The 26,370-nt window shown below is 46.0% G+C and overlaps 1 protein-coding gene across 1 annotated transcript; it reads left to right on the top strand.

Moving 5' to 3' along the window:
- The first annotated feature begins 1,183 nt into the window (after positions 1-1,183).
- RMDN3 (regulator of microtubule dynamics 3) lies at positions 1,184-26,346 on the top strand. The gene is made up of 13 exons (XM_079912238.1): positions 1,184-1,223; positions 1,604-1,791; positions 3,605-3,797; positions 4,211-4,354; positions 18,431-18,713; positions 19,460-19,562; positions 23,065-23,125; positions 24,720-24,795; positions 24,931-25,008; positions 25,250-25,348; positions 25,616-25,669; positions 25,809-25,889; positions 26,214-26,346. Exons 2-13 carry the CDS (start codon positions 1,611-1,613, stop codon positions 26,265-26,267), a joined length of 1,407 nt encoding a protein of 468 aa, XP_079768364.1. The 5' UTR covers positions 1,184-1,223; positions 1,604-1,610; the 3' UTR covers positions 26,268-26,346.
- Positions 26,347-26,370: the final 24 nt, after the last annotated feature.

Genomic DNA, 26,370 nt, shown 5'->3' with positions numbered 1-26,370 from the left:
AACCACTGCCCACCAGGGAAGCCCTGGCAGGTGGATTCTTAACCATTGCACCACCAGGGAAGTCCTCAAGTGTCTCTTAAATGTGTAAAATATCTCACAATTAAAAAGTGAATAAATAATATCTAGTAAAGGATTTGGGAAGGACTGGTCTAGATATTTCAGCTCCCACTAAACTAATATTTAACTTTTAAGGAAAGCTGATGATAAAATTGGAACCATAGTGCACAAAATCATGTCTTTTTAGTTTCTAAAATTACAAGTTGCATAAAATCACAGGAGTAAAATAGAATTATAGAAGGAACTATGGGCCACAGGTAGTAGAAAAAAATGATTAACTCAGATTAAAAACAAAGAAAAAAACCTGAACTGGTATCTGAACCAATTTAAGCAATCAGAGATAAACCCAAGTTTCAGCCTCAGCCAAACGGTAAAAAATGTTATCATTAGAGGAATGAATTTTATTTACATTCTGGAAATAAAAGTTTTTATAACCCTGTCCTTGATTAATGTTAAAACGACAATGTAAGGTTTAAGATTTTTTTTTAATGATGGGGTGTGCATCTACAATAGAAATTTTTAGGTTTCAACTGGCAGAAGCTGGCCCTGGGGACTCAGGGACCTCTTGTGGATAACCAACAATTTATCAGTTCTAATCTGAAATGCCAGTCACTATTGTCTAGTGCTTAGTAAATGGTTTGGGTAAAAATGCATAAACAAATTAAGCTGAAATCAAACAAAGTCTGAGTTATGACCCAGTGTCAAGGAAAGGTGGGAGGGGGGTCGCGTTTTCCAGGTAGAGAAAGGGTCATTCTAGGCAGAAAGCAGCAGTCGAACAGCTAGAAAGGGTGAATACGCGGAGCATATTCCGGGAACACTAAGTAATCTGGTGTAAATGGAGGGAAATGGAACCTCAGCTGGCCAGACCGTGGGGGTTACTGCTCTAGCATCCGGCCCAAGGGGTCTCCCAGCTTTCCCCCTCTTCCCGGCTTCTAACCCATTCTAGGATCCCCTTTCCTACTCTCTGCAGGTTTCTCCCCTCTGGCAGAGCCCGTGGCCCCGCCCCCTGAAAAAACCCTGCGCCGGAGGCGGAGCCTCGGTGACCTTCTCACCCCACCTTCCTATAGGCGCGCGGGGCTGACGGTCGGCACCGTTTGATGACGTCACGGTCATTGACAGTGCGAAGCGGCGGCCGCTGCGGCAGTAGTGAGCGGCGGGGTAGGAGTGTGAGTTGAGCTCCTGACAGGCCAGGGGGCCTTCAAATGGCGCGGCGGGGAGGCCAGGGCTTTGCAGCCAGAGCGGCGGGTTTGTGGTCTGCAGTGCCGTGAGGCTGGGGGAGGAGTTTGGAGGCCCAGCAACCTGACTCCGGAATCAGGGTTAGGGGGCGTGTTGGAGGGGAGGCTGCGTCCGGGCCGACTGAACCGCGCGGTAGCCAGGTCCGGGGCTAGCAGAAACCTTAGGGTCGGGACTAGGGTGAGGGTGGTGGGTGTCCAGGGTCTGGGCAAGATTATCTCCAGGGGTTCAGCCTTGGAGGTGGGTGGACCACGCTCACGAATCTCTCCTCCTCCCTCGCCCGCTTGCTCTCGGTGGCTCACGCGGGCTGCAGGTGCAGCATGTCTAGTCTGGGGGCCTTGGGTGGCACCCGCGCCGGGCTAGGACTGTTGCTGGGCACCGCCGCGGGCCTTGGATTCCTATGTGCCCTTTACAGCCAGCGGTGGAAACGGGGCCAGAGCCAGAGCCAGAGCCAGCCCAGCTCCCTGGACTACATACGGACTTCAGAGCCTGGACGCCAGGGTAGGAGACGGTCCCTTGAGGCCGGCCTCATTGACTGCTGAGGGGTGGGCCTGGGGTCGGGGCTGCCTTTAGCAGAATCTGTGGGACAGGACAACGGAGGAAGGAATAGGAGGGTGGGTGCGAGGCCCGAGAGTTTCACGTTTGGGGAAAGTTTATTGAAAAGGAAAAGCAGCCTTCCTCTTCTGTCGTCTTTCTCCTGTAATCGCAGGAAAGTATACTGCGAAAAGGCTTAGCTTTCACGTTTAGTTCTGGCCACAGGAGTGCTATATATATATTAAAGGCACTTGATTAGTGTGGATGAGCTGTTTAATAAGTAGAGGAAAAGTCCAAAAGAAGGTAAAAGGAAAAACTAGTCTTGTAGGAATTAAAATTTTTTGAGGCTTATGTATTAAATTAGGTGTTAAATTTTGCAGGCACCTTGGAGACTACCTAGGCCAGGTTTTAAAAATCCTTCTTATAAGTCGATATTGAAAAAGATTGTGTAACTTTCCCGAGGCTGTCACAGAGCAAGCAAGTGGCAGCTGCGCTGCTTGCTCTCCTGAGTGGCCTGGTCACCTGTTCCTGTGGACTTTCCACAGCATGGGGCTGGGAGTGCACTTACTGCAATTGAAGCTGAATATGGCTGGGAGCCAGCCACGGCTGAAATGGGTAGTGCTTTCGGTTTTGTAAAAACTTTCCTTAACTAATTGGAGCAAAGCATCTAGGGCTGGTTCAAACCACTCCCAGGTGTGTGTGATAGAGGAGCATTTCAAATCATCTCGCCCTGTGTTAATTGGGAACAAGTGTTTCCTCTGATTACCAAATGCCAGATAGTTTGGAAAAGTTCGTTTTTGAAGTCTTCAAAGAGTTGTCACCTTAGATTGCAATCATTTGTCAGCATTTTATAGCACTAGGTAGTAACCTAGTGTTGCAAATGTGCTTGTCCTTCCTTTCTTTTCCTTGTATTTTGTTTGTTTGTAATTTCTTAGCTATAGTGTTTCTTCTGCTGAGGTTGGGAGAAAGTGGCCACATTCCCAGGGATCTTTCTTGCTTTACCTACTGGAACACTGTTGGGTGTGTATTGTAATCTGGCCTAGATTGTTACTAGATTTCCTTTAACAGCTTTATGCTTGCTTGGACTGTGGGTCCTGCCTTACTGGTTTCTTCTCTGTTTTTACATTTTCCAGTCCACTTGCCTTAGGTAGCTGTCAGTTTTCTAGCATTTACTGTTAGCATTTACCTAGAGCTCAATTCAGGGCTCGGCAATGGTGTTTTTCCAGTGGGGTTTGGGTGGGCTTTTCCCAGTGTACCTTTTCTCTCAGTAACTGCCCCTTTTCTCCTTGCCCCTCTCTGATGATACTAAATGAAGCTCTTGAGAGGAGCTCAGAGTTTTCTTTGCCATTCTTTGTAAAATGAAAGATCAGAGTTTGAGTGAGCTCAATTTTAATTTTGCTGTGGGTTAGTATTGACTGCCTGGGATTTGGGCATGAAATATAGTCAGATAAAGGGTTTTCTTTTACTCTATCAGGACAGCTGTCCTTCCTTCTGGATACCACACTCTTGTGAGCATTTTACATGATCTGCCATGGTATGCAGTACTGCTGAAGGGCCCTGGTGTGGAAGATTTTTGGAACAGGGGGCTCTTGTTTGGAGGTTGGGACCTTGATTTTTTTCTGGATCATTACCTGGGACTCGTGAACATATGCTCTCTGAGCCTCAAAGATCTTTGTAAATTGAACTCCAGTGAGAAACAAGTGTTTCTGAATTCTGGGTGCGAGATCGTTTCCTCACTCTCTCTCATGGGCATCAATGTCTCCTGTCCTCCTTCCTGCAGTGAGGCCGTTGCGGGCAGCTCCAGGTGAGGCTGGTGATGCTGCGGTGCTGCCGAGCCTTCCACGAGAAGGGCAGGAGGAGGTGCTGGGCCGTCTGGAGTTTGTGCTGACCAGCCTGCTGGCGCTGCGTGGGGAGGTGGAGGAGCTGAGGCGCAGCCTGCAGGGGCTTGCTGGGCAGATTGTGGGCGAGGTCCGGTAAGTAATGCAGCCTCCTTTTCTGCCTTGTCCCCCACTCCCCAGCTTTTCCCTGTCCCTACAGCTTTTCAGCCTTTGCTGTCCGTCTCAGGACGAAGCCAGTTTTATAGCTTCTCACCTAATTGGCAGGGAAGCCATGTGCTTGATTCCTTGCCTTGCACAAGTTCTTGCTGCTTTTGGGCCCTCATGGTCTGTTGTAGCAGCTGAAATGCTTTGTTCTGACTCAACTGGTCTGCCGTGCAGGCTGGGGCCAGCGAGCTGCCCTGCTTGCTCTCCTGAGGGTAGAGACCCAGGATTTTCTCTGCTTTTAGCTCTTTAATGAGCAGCAGTAGTAAGAGGCTCCCTCATGGTGAGGGGAAAGGCAGGCTGGATGGGGCCCAATGGCACCTTCTAGAAACGAGCCTGCTTTTCAGATCCCACCTGGAAGAGAACCAGAAAGTGGCTCGGCGGCGAAGGTTCCCATTTGCCCGGGAGAGGAGTGACTCCACCGGCTCCAGCTCTGTCTACTTCACGGCCACCTCGGGAGCCACGTTCACAGATGCTGAGAGCGAAGGCGGGTGAGTCTTCTCTCCTGGAGACAGCTGCGGCTTCAGCCAGGTTACGTTTTGTAAAAGTAATGTTTATAATGGAAAATTCACACCAAGCTGCTGTAAATAATTTTTGGAACAAGGTAAGGGTATAAATAAATGAAATACAGAACAGTTGAAATAAGAAAAACCATCCACCAAAAACAAAAACACCACTTCTTACCTAAAAAAGAAAAACCATCCACCTTATGTCATCCAGACAAGTTGAAATGTTAACAGTGGTTAGTGCTTGCATCTGTTATTTTCCTCCGAGTAGGTTTGTTTTTTATGCAGTTATTATATCTTTTACTTTTGTTTTCCTGTAACATTGGTTGGGCGTTTCCCTGTGTTACCACAAGGACTTTGTAAGCTTTGTCTTAAGACTGCTTCCTTCACTGAGTGGCTGGGCCAGGTCTACAGAGCTCTGTAAGCACTAAGCATTCTCCCTCCCTCAGGAAGTTCTCTTCCCATGGGAGAGGCCTGCTCATGCATCTTTGCCATCTTCACAGGTGGGCGGTGACTCACCTGAGTAATTGGTGGCCCAGCAGGTCTGACCATAGGCCTTACTGTGAGTGAGACAGGGCCGCAGGCAGGAGTCTGGTGGACAACCCCCAAACTTGGGCAGGCAAAGGGCTTTTTGATTTTAAACCACTAATGCCATTTTGAAACTTTGGTCCCAAGGATGGAGTCTGAATGAACATCTTTGTTGGGGTGCCTGATGCTGTAGGTGGCAGCATCTGCCCTTCTCTGCTGTGAGGTCCAGTCATCCAGGTGGCCTATGTGAGGTCTAGAGGCTGGTCTCTCCTTGGTGGCCTCTGATGACCTTTCTTCCTCCTCAAGGAAGAGCCTGGCGAAGTGAACAGTCAAGCCTTCTGTCAGGTCAGAATGACTGGTTTAGCTAAAAACATGCACACGGAAACTAAAAGCTAAAACCAGCCATTCAGGATGATCTTCGCAGCATGTCCCTCTTCAGCTGAAAACACTTTATAGTATTAACTACTGTTTATCCTTCCTCTGTAACAGACACTGTGCAATGCACTTCAGAGGTATTTCCTCATTTAATCCTCACAAGGTTCCTGTGAAGTAGGTGATGTTCTTTGCCCTGTTTCTCAGACAGAGACTTGAGGCTTAGAGAGATTTGATGCATGCTTTCCCAGGGTTATACAGCTCCTAAGCACAGGCTCAGCCAGGCTCATCTGCCTTCTGAGGCATGGTTTGGTCGTCAGGGCACAGAAGGGCCTTCACAAGAAGACATGTCGCCTGCAGTCCCGTGCAGGTCTTCCCATTGATTAAGAGCTGCCTCAGGGGCTTCCCTGGTGGCACAGTAGTTAAGAATCTGCCTGCCAATGCAGGGAACACAGGTTCAATCCGTGTTCTGGGAAGATCCCACATGCCATGGAGCAACTAAGCCCGTGTGCCACAACTACTGAGACTGCGCTCTAGAGCCTGTGAGCCATAACTACTGAAGCCCGCGTGCCTAGAGCCCATGCTCCACAGTGAGAGAAGCCACCGTAATGAGAAGCCTGTGCACCGCAACAAAGAGTAGCCCCCGCTCGCCGCAACTAGAGAAAGCCCACACATAGCAACGAAGACCCAATGCAGCCAAAAATAAATAAATAAATAAATTTATTTAAAAAAAAAAAGAGCGAGCTGCCACGGCTCACTGCCCAGGGAAGACCTGTCCAGAGCAGTACGGTCTGTTCAGTACATCTTCTTCAGAAGTTTCAGCCTTGTTTTCTTGTTTGAACCATTATATTCTCCCGCCTCCTTATCTGGTTTTCTAAGAAAATTAAGAGTAGTATTTCTCTCTTTTTCCATGTCACTGCCATTGGGCATCTGTGCTGAATTTAACTATTGCTCAGGTGCCTCTTGAAATAAGTGAGGTCTTGGTAAAAAGCTTTGGTCCTCCATTCATGACTGCTGTTGCCTGGGTTGTCTGATCCCTATTATCTGTATTCTCAAGGGCTCAAAGAAGTAGCCCTTTTCTATTCAATTTACCTAGTACCTCTGGACTGAAACATGCTTCCAGAGGGCTGTGTTAGAGGGGGCAAAAATGAAATTAAAATGTGACACATTTGGGAACTTCCCTGGTGGTGCAGTGGTTAAGAATCTGCCTGCCAACGTAGGGGATATGGGTTTGAGCCCTGGTCCGGGAAGATCCCACATGCCGTGGAGCAACTAAGCCTGTGTGCCACAGCTACTGAGCCTGCACTCTAGAGCCCGCAAGCCACAACTACTGAGCCTGTGTGCCACAACTACTGAAGCCCGTGTGCCTAGAGCCCATGCTCCACAATAAGAGAAGCCACCACAGTGAAAAGCTGTGCATCACAACGAAGAGTAGCCCCCGCTCGCCGCAACTAGGAAAAGCCCCCGTGCATCAACTAAGACCCAACACAGCCATCAATAAATAAGTTAATTAAAAAAATAAAAATGGACACATCTGGATTGAAAAGAAAGGACAAAATAGTTGATAGTGGGCCCTGAGACTTAAGGAGCATCTCTCTGCGACCCAAGGAAGCCGATCACTTGCCATTTGAACTTTATAACAGCATAGAACAGAAGGAGAGGTCACAGCTCTGCCCAAGACCAGGATACTAGAACTCAAACCCCTTAGTGGTGATCTTTAGTAATTGTACAAACTTCTGCGGGTAGTGAGAGCCAGAGTGATTAACCAGGGAAGCGTGCAGGTGCTTCACAGCTTGGGATGCTCACTGGGGCTCCCAAGGCCCTAAAGGGCAGGACTGGTGTGAGAGGAAGGGTGTCTTTCTTAATTACAGCTCTAGCAGGCTCAGCCCCATGATCGACCCTAAGGCACGTGGAAGCCGATGGTCGTGCGTGGTTCAAGACTCTGGTTTAGCTGGCTGCTATCTGGAGCAGTGGCCATGGTGAATCGTTCATTTTGCCATGGTCATGGTCCAGGGGGAATTCTGGGAGGAGACCAGAATTCTGGAATGACTGGTCTGGAATGACTTTAAACATGTGGGTCCTGGGGAAGGAGAGCTTTTTTGAGGGATGAAAGAATAGGATGGTTTGATGGGCTACTCTACTCCACTGAAAGCTGTGTTCCCTCTTTCTTCCAAATAAATAGCAACTTTGAGCTCCCAGGGGATCAACTGAATGTGGTAGAGTCAGAATCACTGGGTGGGTCCGTGAGCTTGTTCTCAGAGCATTGTTCCAAACACAGCTTTAGTTCCCTCCCTGTCAAAACCTAACTTGCCCTACAGCTCCTCTGGCAAGCCTTCCCAGGCATCCCAGCCAGGAGCAACTGCCTGCAGCCTCATTGCCACTCCTTCTTGGGCCTTTATCACCTCATTCTGCTAGGTCTTATCTTCCCCCACCACTGAGAGTCTCTCAGGGTCAGGGCCCAGGCCTGGTTGTCTTTGAATGCCTCAGCTCAGCACCTCTAATGGGGCTTAGGAGTTGAAAGAAAGAAAAGTAATTGCCAGGAGGGGGTGCGTCTATAACCGAGTTCTTGATCACTGACCTGGGGGCTCTCCTCAAGGAGTAGAGGTGACCTCCTTGCTTCAAGGGAGCCTTGGGTCCTCGCCCTGCTGTGGGAACAGTGTGTCCTCCTGAGTGCACAGGTCCAAAGGGCCTTTTCAAAGGTCTCTGCAGTCTTTGACTCATCTCAAAAGCTGCCGGGCATGTTAAACAAAAGGGCCACCCCTTTTTCTCTGGTGGATTTCTCCAGAGGCTGGGTTGGTGGTTCAAGAAATGTGAGAGAATGCTGTGAATGTCGAGACAGCAGCCCTTGAGCTCTGGCATGTGAAAACTCTCTTTTTGAAGAGATGGGGCTGGAAGCCCATGGAAGTCCAGGTGGCCGATGTCTGTATTCACTCAACAAGTGTTTGCCAGCCCGCTGCATGTAAGGCAGCAGGGTTGCAGATTAGTGAGGCAGAGCTCCTTGAAGTGGGGCTGAGGTGCAATAAAAGGTCTCCTCGCCACGCCGGCCTCGCTAGAGCCTCCCTGGCTCACAGGGCTCTACCAGCTCTCACTCTGGGTGGCAGCAAGGCCCCTCCTGACCTCTCCTTTTCCTTGTCCAAGTGAGCTTCCTGGCCATTAGGACCCAGCAGGATCACAGCATTGCAGGACCTTCCTCTTAGCCTAGCTCCCTGGAGAGACTATGCTGATGCCTGTGCTCCAGCAGGGATGAGAGCAGGGGTCCCTCCCTGGGAGATTCCTGATCTGACAAGGTAGCCTTCAGCTGAACAGGGAATGGGGTCTCCTTTTTGCAGTGGGAGATGATGGGACTCAAGCTCGCACCCCCCAAAAAATCCATTTACTCATTTTACCTTTGGGCCTGGCTGGGCTGAGTAGGGGCACTGATAGATGCTGATTTGGCTGATTTGACTTTCTCGTTTGGGGCAGGTTATTGTCTAAGCCTAGGAATTGGTAGCGAGTTTCTCTAGGCTGTCTCTGTGGTCTTGCTCATCATCACCCAGGTTGGTTGTGAAATCTGCTACCACTTTTCCTTGTCCCTTTAATTTCTAAAGTTTTTACTGCAAATTGCTAGAGGGGAGAGATACTTGGATAACCTCTTAAAAAGCAAGGTTAGGAAGGTTACAGGTTACCTACAAGTACCTCAAAAGTTCCTGTAATAGATGTAACTGGAGCCCCTTTGTTAAATGAGTCTGAAAGCTCCTCTATAAAGAAACAGCATGGGGCTTCCCTGGTGGCACAGTGGTTGAGAGTCCGCCTGCCGATGCAGGGGACACGGGTTCGTGTCCCGGTCCAGGAGGATCCCACATGCTGCGGAGCGGCTGGGCCCGTGAGCCATGGCCGCTGAGCCTGCGCGTCCGGAGCCTGTGCTCCGCAATGGGAGAGGCCACAACAGTGAGAGGCCCGCGTACCACAAAAAAAAAAAACAAAAAACAGCATGCGTGGTTTGGGCATCAAGTCTGGTTTCTCACCTGCTGCCTTCTGGAGCCGGCCCCCTCGTCATCTCTGGCTTTCTGGATGAGGAAGACAGCACTTCGGCCCGCAGCATTCAGCCCCTGACCTTAGGCTGTCTTGTATTGACTTTATTCGTACATGTCTCTCCTTCAGGTCTGATCGCTCCAGTCATAGGGGTCCTACCCCTTTCATTCCAGGACAGAGAAAGGCTTATCCTTAAGTGACTCAAAGATCTTCCTTGTGCCTTGGAACCTTCTGGCTTTGATGGAATTTGCTTCTCCTTCACTCAGTCTGGAGGGCTCTTTGGTATCTGGTTGTGACCCCTGGAAGCCTTATCTTCTGCTCTACTCAGTTTTTGTCTGATTCATTTGGCAATTAGGGAACACACCATAATCAGCTGCTGGTGGAGGCCAAGATCCAAGAGAAACTTGGCTTCCTCTTCACTGGCTGCATCAGGGTTGGGCTCCCTAGGAGACATCTGGCTCATAGCGGCCCCACAGACACCTTCCCAAGGGATTGTTCGCATCTTTCTCCTTTCTTGCTTCCAGCTGCAAAAGGGCCCCTCCCCAGCCCCGGCAACTTCCCAGGGTTTTCAAGGGCTACTCCTGTTGTGGTTTAGGTTTGGTTGCTGACTTGGGACAGAGGTATGCACTGAATTGAGAAAGAAAATGTGGGTATTTGTGGCCGCCCATGGCCGCAGAGACTGGCACCCACCCATGTTGGTTCTGGCAGGTGCATTTGGCTGATAAAGCAAAAATGATTGACAGACCCTTAGCCTGGTGAGCCATCTAGCTCAGGAGATCAGCTCCACCTACATCTTAAGGTTGTTTTTTTTTTAACATCTTTATTGGGGTATAATTGCTTTACAGTGGTGTGTTAGTTTCTGCTTTATAACAAAGTGAATCAGTTATACATATACATATGTTCCCATATCTCTTCCCTCTTGCGTCTCCCTCCCTCCCACCCTCCCTATCCCACCCCTCCAGGCGGTCACAAAGCACCGAGCTGATCTCCCTGTGCTATGCGGCTGCTTCCCACTAGCTATCTACCTTACGTTTGGTAGTGTATATATGTCATGTCTCTCTCTCGCTTTGTCACAGCTCACCCTTCCCCCTCCCCTCTCATTGATTGATTTGCATATATTGAAGAATCCTTGCATTCCTGGGATAAACCCCACTTGATCATGGTGTATGATCCTCCTAATGTGCTATTGGATTCTGTTTGCTAGTATTTTGTTGAGGATGTTGCATCTATGTTCATCAGAGATATTGGCCTGTAATTTTCATTTTTTGTGACATATTTGTCTGATTTTGGTATCAGGGTGCTGGTGGCCTCATAGAATGAGTTTGGGAGTGTTCCTCCCTCTGCTATATTTTGGAAGAGTTTGAGAAGGATAGGTGTTAGCTCTTCTCTAAATGTTTGATAGAATTCGCCTGTGAAGCCATCTGGTCCTGGGCTTTTGCTTGTTGGAAGATTTTTAATCACAGTTTCAATTTCAGTGCTTGTGATTGGTCTGTTCATATTTTCTGTTTCTTCCTGATTCAGTCTTGGCAGGTTGTGCATTTCTAAGAATTTGTCCATTTCTTCCAGGTTGTCCATTTTATTGGCATAGAGTTGCTTGTAGTACTCTCATGATCTTTTGTATTTCTGCAGTGTCAGTTGTTACTTCTCCTTTTTCATTTCTAATTCTATTGATTTGAGTCTTCTCCCTTTTTTTCTTGATGAGTCTGGCTAATGGTTTATCAATTTTGTTTATCTTCTCAAAGAACCAGCTTTTAGTGTTATTGATCTTTGCTATCATTTCCTTCATTTCTTTTTCATTTATTTCTAGGTATTTTTTGATTTCCTCTTTTATTTCTTCAGTGATCACTTCGTTATTAAGTAGTGTATTGTTTAGCCTCCATGTGTTTGTATTTTTTACAGATCTTTTCCTGTAATTGATATCGAGTCTCATAGCGTTGCGGTCGGAAAAGATACTTGATACAATTTCAATTTTCTTAAATTTACCAAGGCTTGATTTGTGACCCAAGATATGATCTATCCTGGAGAATGTTCCATGAGCACTTGAGAAAAATGTGTATTCTGTTGTTTTTGGATGGAGTGTCCTATAAATATCAATTAAGTCCATCTTGTTTAATGTATCATTTAAAGCTTGTGTTTCCTTATTTATTTTCATTTTGGATGATCTGTCCATTGGTGAAAGTGGGGTGTTAAAGTCCCCTACTATGAATGTGTTACTGTCGATTTCCCGTCTTATGGCTGTTAGTATTTGCCTTCTTTTTTTTAACATCTTTATTGGAGTATAATTGCTTTACAATGGTATGTTAGTTTCAGTTTCACAACAAAATGAATCAGTTATATATATACATATGTACCCATATCTCTTGCCGCTTGCGTCTCCCTCCCTCCTACCCTCCCTATCCCACCCCTCCAGGCGGTCACAAAGCACCGAGCTGATCTCCCTGTGCTATGCGGCTGCTTCCCACTAGCTATCTACCTTACGTTTGGTAGTGTATATATGTCCATGCCTCTTTCTCGCTTTGTCACCGTTTACCCTTCCCCCTCCCCATAGCCTCAAGTCCATTCTCTGGTAAGTCTGTGCCTTTATTCCTGTTTCACCCCTAGGTTTTTCATGACATTTTTTTTCTTAAATTCCATATATATGTGTTAGCATACGGTATTTGTCTCTCTCTTTCTGACTTACTTCACTCTGTATGACAAACTCTAGGTCTATCCACCTCATTACAAATAGCTCAATTTCGTTTCTTTTTATGGCTGAGTAATATTCCATTGTATATATGTGCCACATCTTCTTTATCCATTCATCCGATGATGGACACTTAGGTTGTTTCCATCTCTGGGCTATTGTAAATAGAGCTGCAATGAACATTTTGGTACATGACTCTTTTTGAATTATGGTTTTCTCAGGGTATATGCCCAGTAGTGGGATTGCTGGGTCATATGGTAGTTCTATTTGTAGCTTTTTAAGGAACCTCCATACTGTTCTCCACAGTGGCTGTATCAATTTACATTCCCACCAACAGTGTAAGAGGGTTCCCTTTTCTCCATACCCTCTCCAGCATTTATTGTTTCTAGATTTTTTGATGATGGCCATTCTGACTGGTGTGAGATGATATCTCATTGTAGTTTTGATTTGCATTTCTCTAATGATAAATGATGTTGAGCATTCTTTCATGTGTTTGTTGGCACTCTGTATATCTTCTTTGGAGAAATGTCTCTTTAGGTCTTCTGCCCATTTTTGGATTGGGTTGTTTGTTTTTTTGTTATTAAGCTGCAAGAGCTGCTTATAAATTTTGGAGATTAATCCTTTGTCAGTTGCTTCATTTGCAAATATTTTCTCCCATTCTGAGGGTTGTCTTTTGGTCTTGTTTATGGTTTCCTTTGCTGCGCAAAAGCTTTTAAGTTTCATTAGGTCCCATTTGTTTATTTTTGTTTTTATTTCCATTTCTCTAGGAGGTGGGTCAAAAAGGACCTTGCTGTGATTTATGTCATAGAGTGTCCTGCCTATGTTTTCCTCTAAGAGTTTGATAGTTTCTGGCCTTACATTTAGGTCTTTAATCCATTTTGAGCCTATTTTTGTGTATGGTGTTAGGGAGTGATCTAATCTCATACTTTTACATGTAGCTGTCCAGTTTTCCCAGCACCACTTATTGAATAGGCTGTCCTTTCTCCACTGTACATTCCTGCCTCCTTTGTCAAAGATAAGGTGGCCATATGTGCGTGGGTTTATCTCTGGGCTTTCTATCCTGTTCCATTGATCTATATTTCTGTTTTTGTGCCAGTACCATACTGTCTTGATTACTGTAGCTTTGTAGTATAGTCGAAGTCAGGAAGCCTGATTCCTCCAGCTCCATTTTTCGTTCTCAAGATTGCTTTGGCTATTCGGGGTCTTTTGTGTTTCCATACAAATTGTGAAATTTTTTGTTCTAGTTCTGTGAAAAAGGCCAGTGGTAGTTTGATAGGGATTGCATTGAATCTGTAGATTGCTTTGGGTAGTAGAGTCATTTTCACAATGTTGATTCTTTCAATCCAAGAACATGGTATATCTCTCCATCTATTTGTATCATCTTTAATTTCTTTCATCAGTGTCTTATAATTTTCTGCATACAGGTCTTTTGTTCCTTAGGTAGGTTTATTCCTAGATATTTTATTCTTTCTGTTGCAATGGTAAATGGGAGTGTTTTCTTGATTTCACTTTCAGATTTTTCATCATTAGTGTATAGGAATGCCAGAGATTTCTGTGCATTAATTTTGTATCCTGCTACTTTACCAAATTCATTGATTAGCTCTAGTAGTTTTCTGGTAGCATCTTTAGGATTCTCTTATGTATAGTATCATGTCATCTGGAAACAGTGACAGCTTTACTTCTTCTTTTCCGATTTGGATTCCTTTTATTTCCTTTTCTTCTCTGATTGCTGTGGCTAAAACTTCCAAAACTATGTTGAATAAGAGTGGTGAGAGTGGGCAACCTTGTCTTGTTCCTGATCTTAGTGGAAATGCTTTCAGTTTTTCACCATTGAGGATGATGTTGGCTGTGGGTTTGTCATATATGGCCTTTATTATGTTGAGGAAAGTTCCCACTATGCCTACTTTCTGCAGGGTTTTTATCATAAATGGGTGTTGAATTTTGTCAAAAGCTTTCTCTGCATCTATTGAGATGATCATATGGTTTTTCTCCTTCAATTTGTTAATATGGTGTATCACGTTGATTGATTTGCATATATTGAAGAATCCTTGCATACCTGGAATAAACCCCACTTGATCATGGTGTATGATCCGTTTAATGTGCTGTTGGATTCTGTTTGCTAGTATTTTGTTGAGGATCTTTGCATCTATGTTCATCAGTGATATTGGCCTGTAGTTTTCTTTCTTTGTGACATCCTTGTCTGGTTTTGGTATCAGGGTGATGGTGGCCTCGTAGAATGAGTTGGGGAGTGTTCCTCCCTCTGCTATATTTTGGAAGAGTCTGAGAAGGATAGGTGTTAGCTCTTCTCTAAATGTTTGATAGAATTCGCCTGTGAAGCCATCTGGTCCTGGGCTTTTGCTTGTTGGAAGATTTTTAATCACAGTTTCAATTTCAGTGCTTGTGATTGGTCTGTTCATATTTTCTATTTCTTCCTGATTCAGTCTTGGCAGGTTGTGCCTTTCTAAGAATTTGTCCATTTCTTCCAGGTTGTCCATTTTATTGGCATAGAGTTGCTTGTAGTAATCTCTCATGATCTTTTGTATTTCTGCAGTGTCAGTTGTTACTTCTCCGTTTTCATTTCTAATTCTGTTGATTTGAGTCTTCTCCCTTTTTTTCTTGATGAGTCTGGCTAATGGTTTATCAATTTTGTTTATCCTTTCAAAGAACCAGCTTTTAGTTTTATTGATCTTTGCTATCGTTTCCTTCATTTCTTTTTCATTTATTTCTGATCTGATTTTTATGATTTCTTTCCTTCTGCTAACTTTCGGGTTTTTTTGTTCTTCTTTCTCTAATTGCTTTAGGTGCAAGGTTAGGTTGTTTATTCGAGATGTTTCCTGTTTCTTAAGGTAGGATTGTATTGCTATAAACTTCCCTCTTAGAACTGCTTTTGCTGCATCCCATAGATTTTGAGTCATCATGTCTCCATTGTCATTTGTTTCTAGGTATTTTTTGATTTCCTCTTTGATTTCTTCAGTGATCACTTCGTTATTAAGTAGTGTATTGTTTAGCCTCCATGTGTTTGTATTTTTTACAGATCTTTTCCTGTAATTGATATCGAGTCTCATAGCGTTGTGGTCGGAAAAGATACTTGATACAATTTCAATTTTCTTAAATTTACCAAGGCTTGATTTGTGACCCAAGATATGATCTATCCTGGAGAATGTTCCATGAGCACTTGAGAAAAATGTGTATTCTGTTGTTTTTGGATGGAATGTCCTATAAATATCAATTAAGTCCATCTCGTTTAATGTATCATTTAAAGCTTGTGTTTCCTTATTTATTTTCATTCTGGATGATCTGTCCATTGGTGAAAGTGGGGTGTTAAAGTCCCCTACTATGAATGTGTTACTGTCGATTTCCCCTTTTATGGCTGTCAGTATTTGCCTTATGTATTGAGGTGCTCCTATGTTGCGTGCATAAATATTTACAATTGTTATATCTTCTTCTTGGATCGATCCCTTGATCATTCTGTAGTGTCCTTCTTTGTCTCTTCTAATAGTCTTTGTTTTAAAGTCTATTTTGTCTGATATGAGAATTGCTACTCCAGCTTTCTTTTGGTTTCCATTTGCATGAAATACCTTTTTCCATCCCCTTACTTTCAGTCTGTATGTGTCTCTAGGTCTGAAGTGGGTCTCTTGTAGACAGCAAATATATGCGTCTTGTTTTTGTATCCATTCAGCCAATCTGTGTCTTTTCGTGGGAGCATTTAGTCCATTTACATTTAAGGTAATTATCGATATGTGTGTTCCCATTCCCATTTTCTTAATTGTTTTGGGTTCGTTATTGTAGGTCTTTTCCTTCTTTTGTGTTTCTTGCCTAGAGAAGTTCCTTTAGCAGTTGTTGTAGAGCTGGTTTGGTGGTGCTGAACTCTCTCAGCTTTTGCTTGTCTGTAAAGGTTTTAATTTCTCCATCAAATCTGAATGAGATCCTTGCTGGGTAGAGTAATCTTGGTTGCAGGTTTTTCTCCTTCATCACTTTAAATATGTCCTGCCACTCCCTACTGGCTTGCAGAGTTTCTGCTGAAAGATCAGCTGTTAACCTTATGGGGATTCCCTTGTGTGTTATTTGTTGTTTTTCCATTGCTACTTTTAATATGCTTTCTTTGTATTTAATTTTTGAAAGTTTGATTAATATGTGTCTTGGCATATTTCTCCTTGGATTTATCCTGTATGAGACTCTCTGTGCTTCCTGGACTTGATTAACTATTTCCTTTCCCATATTAGGGAAGTTTTCAACTATAATCTCTTCTAATATTTTTCGGTCCCTTTCTTTTTCTCTTCTTCTGGAACCCCTATAATTCGAATGTTGGTGTGTTTAATGTTGTCCCAGATGTCTCTGAGACTGTCCTCAGTTCTTTTCATTCTTTTCTCTTTATTCTGCTCTGCAGTAGTTATTTCCACTATTTTATCTTCCAGGTCACTTATCCGTTCTTCTGTCTCAGTTATTCTGCTCTTGATCCCATCTAGAGTATTTTTCATTTCATTTATTGTGTTGTTCATTGTTGTTTGTTTCATCTTTAGTTCTTCTAGGTCCTTGTTAAATGTTTGTTGCATTTTGTCTATTCTATTTCCAAGATTTTGGATCATCTTTACTATCATTCTGAATTCTTTTTCAAGTAGACTGTCTATTTCCTCTTCATTTGTTAGGTCTGGTGGGTTTTTATCTTGCTCCTTCATCTGCTGTGTGTTTTTCTATCTTCTCATTTTGCTTATCTTCCTGTGTTTGGGGTCTCCTTTTTGCAGGCTGCAGGTTCGTAGTTCCCGTTGTTTTTGGTGTCTGTCCCCAGTGGCTGAGGTTGGTTCAGTGGGTTGTGTAGGCTTCCTGGTGGAGGGGACTAGTGCTTGTGTTCTGATGGATGAGGCTGGATCTTGTCTCTCTGGTGGGCAGGTCCACGTCTGGTGGTGTGTTTTGGGGTGTCTGTGGACTTATTATTTTAGACATCCTCTCTGCTAATGGGTGGTGTTGTGTTCCTGTTTTGCTAGTTGTTTGGCATAGGGTGTCCAGCACTGTAGCTTGCTGGTCGTTGAGTGAAGTTGGGTGCTGGCGTTAAGATGGAGATCTCTGGGAGATTTTCGCCAGTTGATATTAGGTGGAGCTGGAAGGTCTCTTGTGGACCAGTGTCCTGCGGCGGCAGAGGCCGGCGTGACGTGGCACAAGCCTGAGGCGCACCGTGCGCTCTCCCGGGGAAGTTGTCCCTGGATCCCGGGACCCTGGCAGTGGCGGGCTGCACAGGCTCCCGGAAGGGGGTTGTGGATAGTGACCTGTGCTTGCACACAGGCTTCTTGGCGGTGGCAGCAGCAGGCTTAGCGTCTCCTGCCCATCTCTGGGGTCCACGCCTTTAGCTGTGGCTCGTGCCCGTCCCTGGAGCTCCTTTAAGCAGTGCTGTTAATCCCCTCTCCTCGTGCACCAGGAAACAAAGAGGGAAGAAAAAGTCTCTTGCCTCTTCGGCAGCTCCAGACCTTTTCCTGGACTCCCTCCCGGCTAGCCGTGGTGCACTAACCCCTGCAGGCTGTGTTCACGCCGCCAACCCCAGTCCTCTCCCTGCGCTCTGACCAAAGCCGGAGCCTCAGCTCGCAGCCCCGCCCGTCCTGGCGGGTGAGCAGACAAGCCTCTCGGGCTGGTGAGTGCCGGTCGGCACCGATCCTCTGTGCGGGAATCCCTCCGCTTTGACCTCCGCACCCCTGTTGCTGCGCTCTCCTCCGCGGCTGCGAAGCTCCCCCTCGCCAGCCACCCGCAGTCTCTGCCTGCGAAGGGGCTTCCTAGTGTGTGGAAACCTTTCCTCCTTCACAGCTCCCTCCCACTGGTGCAGGTCCCGTCCCTATTCTTTTGTCTCTGTTTTTTCTTTTTTTTTCTTTTGCCCTACCCAGGTAGGTGGGGAGTTTCTTGCCTTTTGGGAGGTCTGAGGTCTTCTGCCAGCGTTCAGTAGGTGTTCTGTAGGAGTTGTTCCACGTGTAGATGTATTTCTGGTGTATCTGTGGGGAGGAAGGTGATCTCCACGTCTTACTCTTCTGCCATCTTCCCCTCGTTCCACCATCTTAAGGTTTTTTATCTTAAACTTTTATTTCTTTATTTATAAGAAGAATACATGCTCAGTAAAGCAATCATATCTAATACTGAAGTATAGGGGGAAAAATTAATTCCTTGACCCTGCGAGATCTACTGCCATTTTGGTACGTACCTTTCTAGGCTTTCTCTTTTTGTCTGTTTTCTGGCAGACTTGGTGGTAGCTAAGCAGGGGATTCTCATACTGGCCTCTGACTGTCACAGGGCCCCAGCCCATACCTCCCATAGGAAGCTTTCTCTCAAGGACTAATTCCTGCCCCTAAGTGGAGGGGAATGGTTCTTAGTTGGTGCTTTGGACAACAGTGCCGTGGAGAGTGCCTCTTTGTGGGTGGAGGCAAGACCCCAGGGATCTGAGGCTAAGGAATCCCTCCCTTGACCTTGTCACTTACATTTCTCTGCCACAGTTACACAACAGCCAACGCTGAGTCTGACTATGAGCGGGACTCTGAAAGGGAGAGTGATGACGACGGGGAAGATGAAGTGAGCTGTGAGACCGTGAAGATGGGGAGAAAGGATTCTCTGGACCTGGAGGTGGCTTCAGGCCCGGCGCCTGAAGCCCTGGAGGCTGGTGGCTCCCCTGGCCCAGAAGATGTGCTGGCCCTCCTGCAGCAGGCAGACGAGCTGCGCCAGGGCAGTGAGCAGGGCAAGCGGGAGGGCTTGCAGCTGCTGCTCAACAACAAGCTGGCGGTGAGGCTCCAACTGCCTGTCAGTCCTCCATCCCCCACTAACCCCCCGCGAATGTGTCACTGACCCTGCGAGGTGACATGGGAAGGGAAGTGAGGGTGAGGTGGCTAGGTCTGCATCTGCACCCAGGGTTGTACATCCTCTTCCTGGGAGGCTGAGCGCCGGCCCTGTGTGCTGCCAGCCCCAGGGCAGTCGGCTGCCTCCTGTAGAGCTACTGCAGAAGAGCTCCTCCTCTCACCTTAAGGAGAAATGTGGAAAGAACTAGAATGTTTTTCCCTCTTTTATTTCCCTTGAGGCAGAGCCACAGCTGCCTACCCCATTTAAAGTTTTCATCACAAGTGACAAGTGTTAGGTCACTAGGTCACTCAACCACAATTCCCTTCTCAGGTTCACTGCCAAAATTTATGCTCACCTGGCTATAAATGCCCCCAAAGTTAGAATTTCCTTTTTCTTGGGCATTTTCACAAATTTTTCATTGTTAGCAAGACTTCTCTGTTGTTGTGCCTCATTACATGTTGGAATTGACCTTTCTTCCTCACAGTATTAAAAGGCCAGAATGCCCTCACTCTGTGGGTTGTGCAATCTGTTGACTAGGGATAATGTCGTCAGCTAACTGCAGGTGAGAGGTCACGTGGGGTGGCCTGATGTCAGTGTGCATAACACACTCAAAGGTAGGGTGTGGGGAGAAGGTCGAGCCCCAGTTCTCTGCAGCTGAGGAAGGGGGCCTCATCCCTCTGTTTGGTTTGCAGCATGGAAGCCAGCAGGACTTCCTCTGGCGCCTGGCCCGGGCCTACAGTGACATGTGTGAGCTTGCTGAGGAGGCGGGTGAGAAGAGGTCCTATGCCCTAAGTGGTAAGTGCTTACAGGTTCCTGGTGGGAAGGCCACTGACTGACTCTGAGGGTGGAGCCAGCCCATCAGCTTGGGGCCCAGGGGAGCCACCAAGACACACGCTGTCGGTACAGCTGGGGCTCTACTACTCTTTGGGACAGACTGGCTCCCAGAGACCCCTGCTTCCTCCTGGAGACAGAGAGCAACCTCTGCTTCTCTGCATGGCATGGTGCTTGAGTCACACGGGTATACACGACTTTAGGAGTACAGTTGAACCTTGAACAACAGCGGTTTGAGCAGCACACGTCCACTTATATGTGGATTTTTTTCAATCCACAGTCCATGGTTGGTTGGACCCAACTATAAACTACATGTGGATTTCTGACTGGGCAGGCCGGTGCCCCAAACCCCCACGTTGTCCAAGGCCAACTGTAGTTGTATCATATTAGCACAGTTCTGTGTTCTCATTCCTCAACTACAAAAGGCACAACCTTTCTTAATCTGAGGAGGTTTTTTTTTGCTGTTGCTTAGGAATCTGGTTTCAGTTATGGAGCCTGTGGGGCAGGTGTTTAAGAATGAGTGGAGTATGTTTGGTGAATGCCCAGAAGGAGCAGTTTGGGAGGATACTGCTAGGTTAGAAGTCCCTGGGGTCTACTTAGCAACTCTGTTGTCAAAATCTGTACCTGGGGGTGTAGGGTACATCTGACTTGTGCCAGGTTCAAGGCCTGTCCTTCTGTCATGAGGTCATTGAGAACCCTGGGACTTTAAAAATAGAGACTGGTTTTATGGGGAAGGTGATGTGTCCTGCCTACCTACACACCCTTTGAGTCAGGCACCATCAGTGGACTTCCAGATCTTGTGGTTCAGTTATCCAAAGTTAAGTTAACTGCTTTCCCACTTTTATAAGTACAGTTCTGCAAACATTGAATCTTTGATAATGTAGAGTGACAGTACCTCAAGATCATTATTCTAAAGTTATAGAATTCTGCCAATATAGAAAGGTCAATTGAGTTGAATGTTTGATATAGATCTTCAAAAAAGTCCCTGGAGGGGCTTCCCTGGTGGTGCAGTGGTTGAGAGTCCTCCTGCTGATGCAGGGTACACAGCTTGCTTCTTTCTTTTCAAAACAGTTTCTGCTTCCCCTCTTAAATTTCAGGTGAGGATTCTGATCAGCCTTTGGGGCTGTTTTTTGCACTCTTGGTAGCAACAACCACCTTTCCTTTCCCTTTTGATCATCTCTGTGTACTAACAGCCAACATGAACCCTACAGGTGGAGGTGGGGCAGTGATTAGAGGAGCAGCAAAGCCCACACTGGTCTGGTCTGGCTTCCTGAGTATAGCACCTTGGACAAATCTGTTCCTCCTGGAGGTCAGAGGACTATGCAGTATCTTTGAAGACTGCTCTGGGATTCTAGCTTTTTAGGACCAACCTTGCTGGACCTAAAGTTCTTCATTTTGTTCTTTCTCTAGAAGCTGGACCACCAGGAGGCAGCGGGAACTGGTTTGCCTCATTCTTCACCGTTATTTTCCTAGTGAGATAGTGCTTTGAAGGGGGCGGAGAAGTCCCCTAAGAGAAAATGTCCCTCAGTGGTGGAGCCGTATGGTTCTTCTGCTTTGGATAGGGGAATGTAGGGTTCTCATCTGCTCTCTTTAAATGTATTTGTTGCATATACAAAATTATACCATGATTACTATCACTTAAACATGAGGAAACATTTCAGAATAGCCAGCCTATCACCTCAACCCATTACTTTTGTTCTGTTTTCCAAGCCCTCACCATTTAAAAAATTTTATTAATTTTAAATTTTATTAAAGTATAGTTGACTTACAATGTTTCAGATGTACAGCAAAGTGATTCAGTTATACATATATATACTTTTTCAGTTTCTTTTCCATTATAGTTTATTACAAGATATTGAATATAGTTCCGTGTGCTATACAGTAGGTCCTTGTTTGCTTAATATGTAGTAGTCTGTATCTGTTAGTCTCAAATTCCAAATTTATCCCTCCCCCCTTCTTTCCCCTTTGGTAACCAGTTTGTTTTCTATGTGAGTCTGTTTCTGTTTTGTAAATAAGTTTATTTGTACCTTTTTCTTAAAATTTTTTAATTCATTTATTTATTGGCTGCATTGGGTCTTTGTTGCTGCGTGTGGGCTTTCTCTAGTTGCAGCAAGTGGGGGCCACTCTTCATTGCGGTGCAGGGGCTTCTCATTGCGGCAGCTTCTCTTGTTGTGGAGCACAGGCTCTAGGTGTGTGGGCTCCAGTAGTTGTGTCACACAGGCTCAGTAGTTGTGGTGCATTGGCTCAGCTGCTCTGCGGCATGTGGGATCTTCCCGGACCAGGGCTCGAACCCATGTTCCTTGAATTGGCAGGTGGATTCCCAACCACTGTGCCACCAGGTAAGTCCCTATTTGTATAATTTTTTTACATTCCACATATAAGTGATATTATATTTGTCTTCCTCTTACTTCATTTAGTATGATAATCTCTACGTCTATTCATGTTGCTACAGGTGGCATTATTTCATTCTTTTTTTTTATGGAAGCCCTCTCTGTTCTAATCAGATTTCCCATTTTGCAGTGTTCTCTTTTCCCGTGTGTAGGCGTGATGGTCCTCATCTGAAGGGCTCCAGCTCCTTGACATTCTAGGGGACCCTTGTCAAGAGCCTACATGTGTTTAGGCCTTGATTTCTGTTAGTTTGGGTGCCTGGAAAACTTGGGGAAGAACTACATGAAACTCATCTTTGATCAGATTCCAGTCCATTTGGCTCTGGTGAGGGCCTAGGGCCATGATTAATGTTCCTAGACCATGGATCCTTTTGAGAATTTGTTTTCAATGTTTATTTGTTTGGCTGCACTGGGTCTTCATTGCTGCATGCAGGCTTTCTCTAGTTGCGGCGAGCGGGGGCTACTCTTTGTTGTGGTGCACGGGCTCTAGGTGCGCAGGCTTCAGTAGTTGTGGCACATGGGCTTAGTTGCTCCGAGGCATGTGGGATCTTAGTTCCCCGACCAGGGCTCGAACCCGTGTCCCCTGCATTGGCAAGCGGATTCTTAACAACTGCGCTACCAGGGAAGTCCCCCTCTTGAGAATTTGATCAAAGCTGTGGACCCTCTCCTCAATAAAATGCACATATACCTAAAATTATATACAACTTCAGTGGGATTCATGGACACCCTGAAGCCTATCCAGACCCCAAATCAAAAACTCTCCAGGGTAACGGTCTATGGGGACAGTTTCTGATTGCTTTTGAGTCCTTTTATATTTGAAATGCTTCAAGCATATCAGGTAGGTATTATAAAAATAAGGGAGCTGGGGCAGCTGACGATGGATAGGGAGAACAAGGTGAAGCAGAAGTCATCCCTGAAAAGCTATTTGCAGCTCTTCATTCTGCTCAAGTGCATAAGTATTTACAAGTCCCGTTCGGGTGGGGGTTGGTGAGAGCTAAAACAGTCATTCTTCCCACAGCCTTTCCCGTGGAAGGGTGCATGGGAGCCCTTGTCAACTCTGGATCACCTCTGTCTTACAGGAAAAGAAGCAGCGGAGGCCGCTCTGGAGAAGGGGAATGAGAATGCTGAGTGTCACCAGTGGTAATAGCACCCCGCAGGGTCCCAGGGATTGCCAGCATGGGTTAGAGTGGAGAGCCCTTTTGTTTCTCTGCCCTGTGGCCAAAGAGGCATTTGCAAGAGGCACCAGGAGAGGGAGCTCTGGCCTTTATTTTCATATGTCCCATCCTTCCCCAAGCTACGGACCCAGGGAAGTTTGCTTTGGGAAGTGCCTTGGGGATGAGGCAAGGGGGAATAGTTTTTCTTTCTGGTGAAGCTCGGAGAAACGAGTAGCTTTGTTAGTCACCCCTGGCTACAAAACTTGTGGGTTCTTGGCTCCTCAGAGAGGCTGGGACGTTGGCAGTTCCCCTCTCCCACACAAGCTCTTCATTCTCCTAGCTGCGATCCCTGGCTGGTGGTGGACTTTGGCTTCTTCGCTTGGCTCGCGTGAGGAAAAGTAGATGTGAGCTCACCCCCAGGAAGTTCAGCAGTCACTAATATTACAAAACCATCAGCCCTGTCTGTGGTCTGACATGAGGCAAAGTTCTGCCTACCCATGTGGGTCAGGGCCAACCTGTGTCCTGGGGGCGTGGTTCCAGCGCCTCAGTTTTAGTGAAAATGTTCCTTTTCCACCTCCCTGCTTCCCATAACCCTGCCCTCAGACTGTGAGCTGGGAGAGGCTGTTTCTCTATCTGTTGCTGAAACTTTGTCTCTGCAGCGCCTCTTCTCAAGACGCCAGGTCATTGTTTCTTGGGTGTCACAGGTGCTGTTTCCCTGTGGGCTCTCTTGGGGCTCCTGGGGTCCCAAGGATGGAAATTGACCTCATACTTTCTTAGCTTTTCCTGGGGAACAGCTGTTTGGACTAAACTGGAAATGAGCCTCTGGAAGTATCCGATACAAATACCCCCAGATATTTAGTGAGTACACAAAAAAGCAACTTGGGCCTTTAGACACTCATTTGTCAACTGTGCTTCTAGAAAGAATGCAGAGGGGATGGGGGTAATATCTTCTGCCTTTGTTTCTGAAGGCAGAAGATAGGAAGCTGGCTGTCTTTGTTCTCCTGGGAGGGAGGATGTAGAGGAGAGGGCTGAAATCGGAGGCCTTTTCTTCCTCCTCTGCTTCTGTTGGTTCCCAAGCTAACATTAGAAATTCCTAGAGAATCCCATTCCCAAACAGCTTCCTAATGATATACCTGTACACTTCCAAGGCTAATGAGACCTTCTGCTTCAATGTCTGCTCAGGAGACAAAAAGCAGTGTACTCAGGTCTCTTATACTTTGATGCTGATTTTTAGATACCTGCTTAAGTGTTTATGATAGCTATGGCTATACTCATTATGAGGGGAAATTTGGACTGAGACCTTGCCTAAATATTAAGTATAAGAGAGCTTTAATGTGGAAGACCCACCTTTTTTGTACCTAGGGTACTTTGGAGAATTGTAAGCCTACCACTGTATCTGCTAAAGAATATGAATTGGGACCACAAGTCTGTGAAAAGAGGAATTAAGTACAGATGGAAATGACATTTTCATCTCTGGATAAGGATGCAGGCGCAGTGCAATTGCCCATGGGTGGGAATCCCAGTACTGGCAGGGACGGTACTCAGTCCTTGTCCCTGAGCTTGCTGCTGCTTCCCCCTAGGTATGCAGTGCTTTGTGGTCAGCTGGCTGAGCATGAGGGCATCCAGAGGCGCATCCAGAGTGGCTTTAGCTTCAAGGTGAGGAAAGGCTTCTCCTCCTTCCCTGGTGCTGGTCTAGTCCAGATTCCCTGCTGCATCCTAGCTCCTTGCAAAGGTGTTCCTGCAGCCTCTGTGACTTGCCTCTGTTCCCTTATATTTATATTTTCTCCTCAGGAGCATGTGGACAAAGCCATTGCTCTCAAGCCAGAAAACCCCATGGCATACTTTCTCCTTGGCAGGTGGTGCTACCAGGTAAGCTAAATTTCAGGGCTTGACATAAGGGCCCTAACTAACTGTCCTGAGACACTGATCACCTTTACAAGGAAGAGCAGTGTCCTCAGCCTGGTCTGGCTTATGTGTTATTTCTTCTAAGCGGTCACATTAGTGGTGATTAGACCCGGTCCTATTTGGCCCTGTTTGCTTTCAGTACAGAACATTCAATGTTCCTAAAGATACTTAAGATTTTAGTCACACCTTGATCTCTTGGTGGCAGGTCTCTCACCTAAGCTGGCTAGAAAAAAAAACTGCGACAGCCTTGTGTGAAAGCCCTCTCGGTGCCACTGTGGAGGACGCCCTCCAGAGCTTCCTAAAGGTATTGGGGAAGGAAGGGAAGGGTGGACAGCAGCCAGAAAGGCCAGAGTGACCTTATTTTTCCTAAGGACATTATTGGAAGGGGTTTTAAGTAGAGGGCAGTTTTATGTGTGCCTGTTCTATGGGAAAATCAGAACCATCAGAAAAGCTTATAAAAAATATAGATTCACTGAATCAATCTCCAGGTTGGGGACTGGAACTCTCTAATAAACTTTAGCCTGACTTGGACTTTGGAACACCTTACTGAAATGTGTTCTCCCTTCTCCAGGCTGAAGAACTACAGCCAGGATTTTCCAAAGCAGGAAGGATATATATTTCCAAGGTAAACTCACCTGCCTATTTCAACATAGATGAAAGTATGTGTGTTGATATTTCTAGGAACTCCTGAGGGCACACATATTCATCCCCTTCTAGTCTCCTGGTGGCATTTCTCCCAGGTTTTCACTGTTGTGTCTTCTCAGTGCTACAGAGAACTAGGGAAAAACCCTGAAGCTAAACGGTGGATGAAGTTGGCCCTGGAGCTGCCAAATGTCACTAAAGAGGTAATACTTAAGACCTTTACTAACACAGGGATCCTTCACTGAGTCATTATGTGACCCTTTCAGGAAAGAATATCTTCCCTTGAGGTCTTATTTCCTCCTTTTGCATGTGTGCTGTTTCGTATACATCTCCCCTAGGGGAGGAGACAGATTTCGTAGGTTCCAGGCTCTTCTGGGAAAGTAGGAAAAAGACTATGATAACAGCTTAGCAAGGAAGCAAAGGGCCCATTCTCAGGTACGAAGCAAAGGGCCCATTCTCAGGTACCAATGGTTTTGGAAATGTTGGCTTAGATTTTGAGTCCTAGTCTTATTCTCTTGTCTCCCTAGGATTCAGCTTTCCAGAAGGAGCTGGAAGAATTGGAAGTAATTTTAGGAGAATAATCACATTTCAATGGCCTTCATGACTCGAGGGGGAAAAAAATCAAGTCTTTTTTCTCTTAGGTTCTGCTTAGATCAGGAAACTGAGCAAGACTGGTTAAGGGAG

The sequence above is a fragment of the Stenella coeruleoalba genome, assembly GCF_951394435.1.
Source record: "Stenella coeruleoalba genome assembly, chromosome: 2".
NCBI classification, from domain to species: Eukaryota; Metazoa; Chordata; class Mammalia; order Artiodactyla; family Delphinidae; genus Stenella; species Stenella coeruleoalba.
This window is presented reverse-complemented; position numbering and strand designations above follow the sequence as displayed.

What these genes read in the sequence shown, in the direction of transcription:
- RMDN3 (XM_079912238.1), top strand. Translation starts at nt 1,611, where the DNA reads ATGTCTAGTCTGGGGGCCTTGGGTGGCACCCGCGCCGGGCTAGGACTG. An exon ending in TTCAGAGCCTGGACGCCAGG is followed by an intron (nt 1,792 to 3,604) that starts GTAGGAGACGGT and finishes TCCTTCCTGCAG; the next exon opens with TGAGGCCGTTGCGGGCAGCT. An exon ending in GAGGTCCTATGCCCTAAGTG is followed by an intron (nt 19,563 to 23,064) that starts GTAAGTGCTTAC and finishes TCTGTCTTACAG; the next exon opens with GAAAAGAAGCAGCGGAGGCC.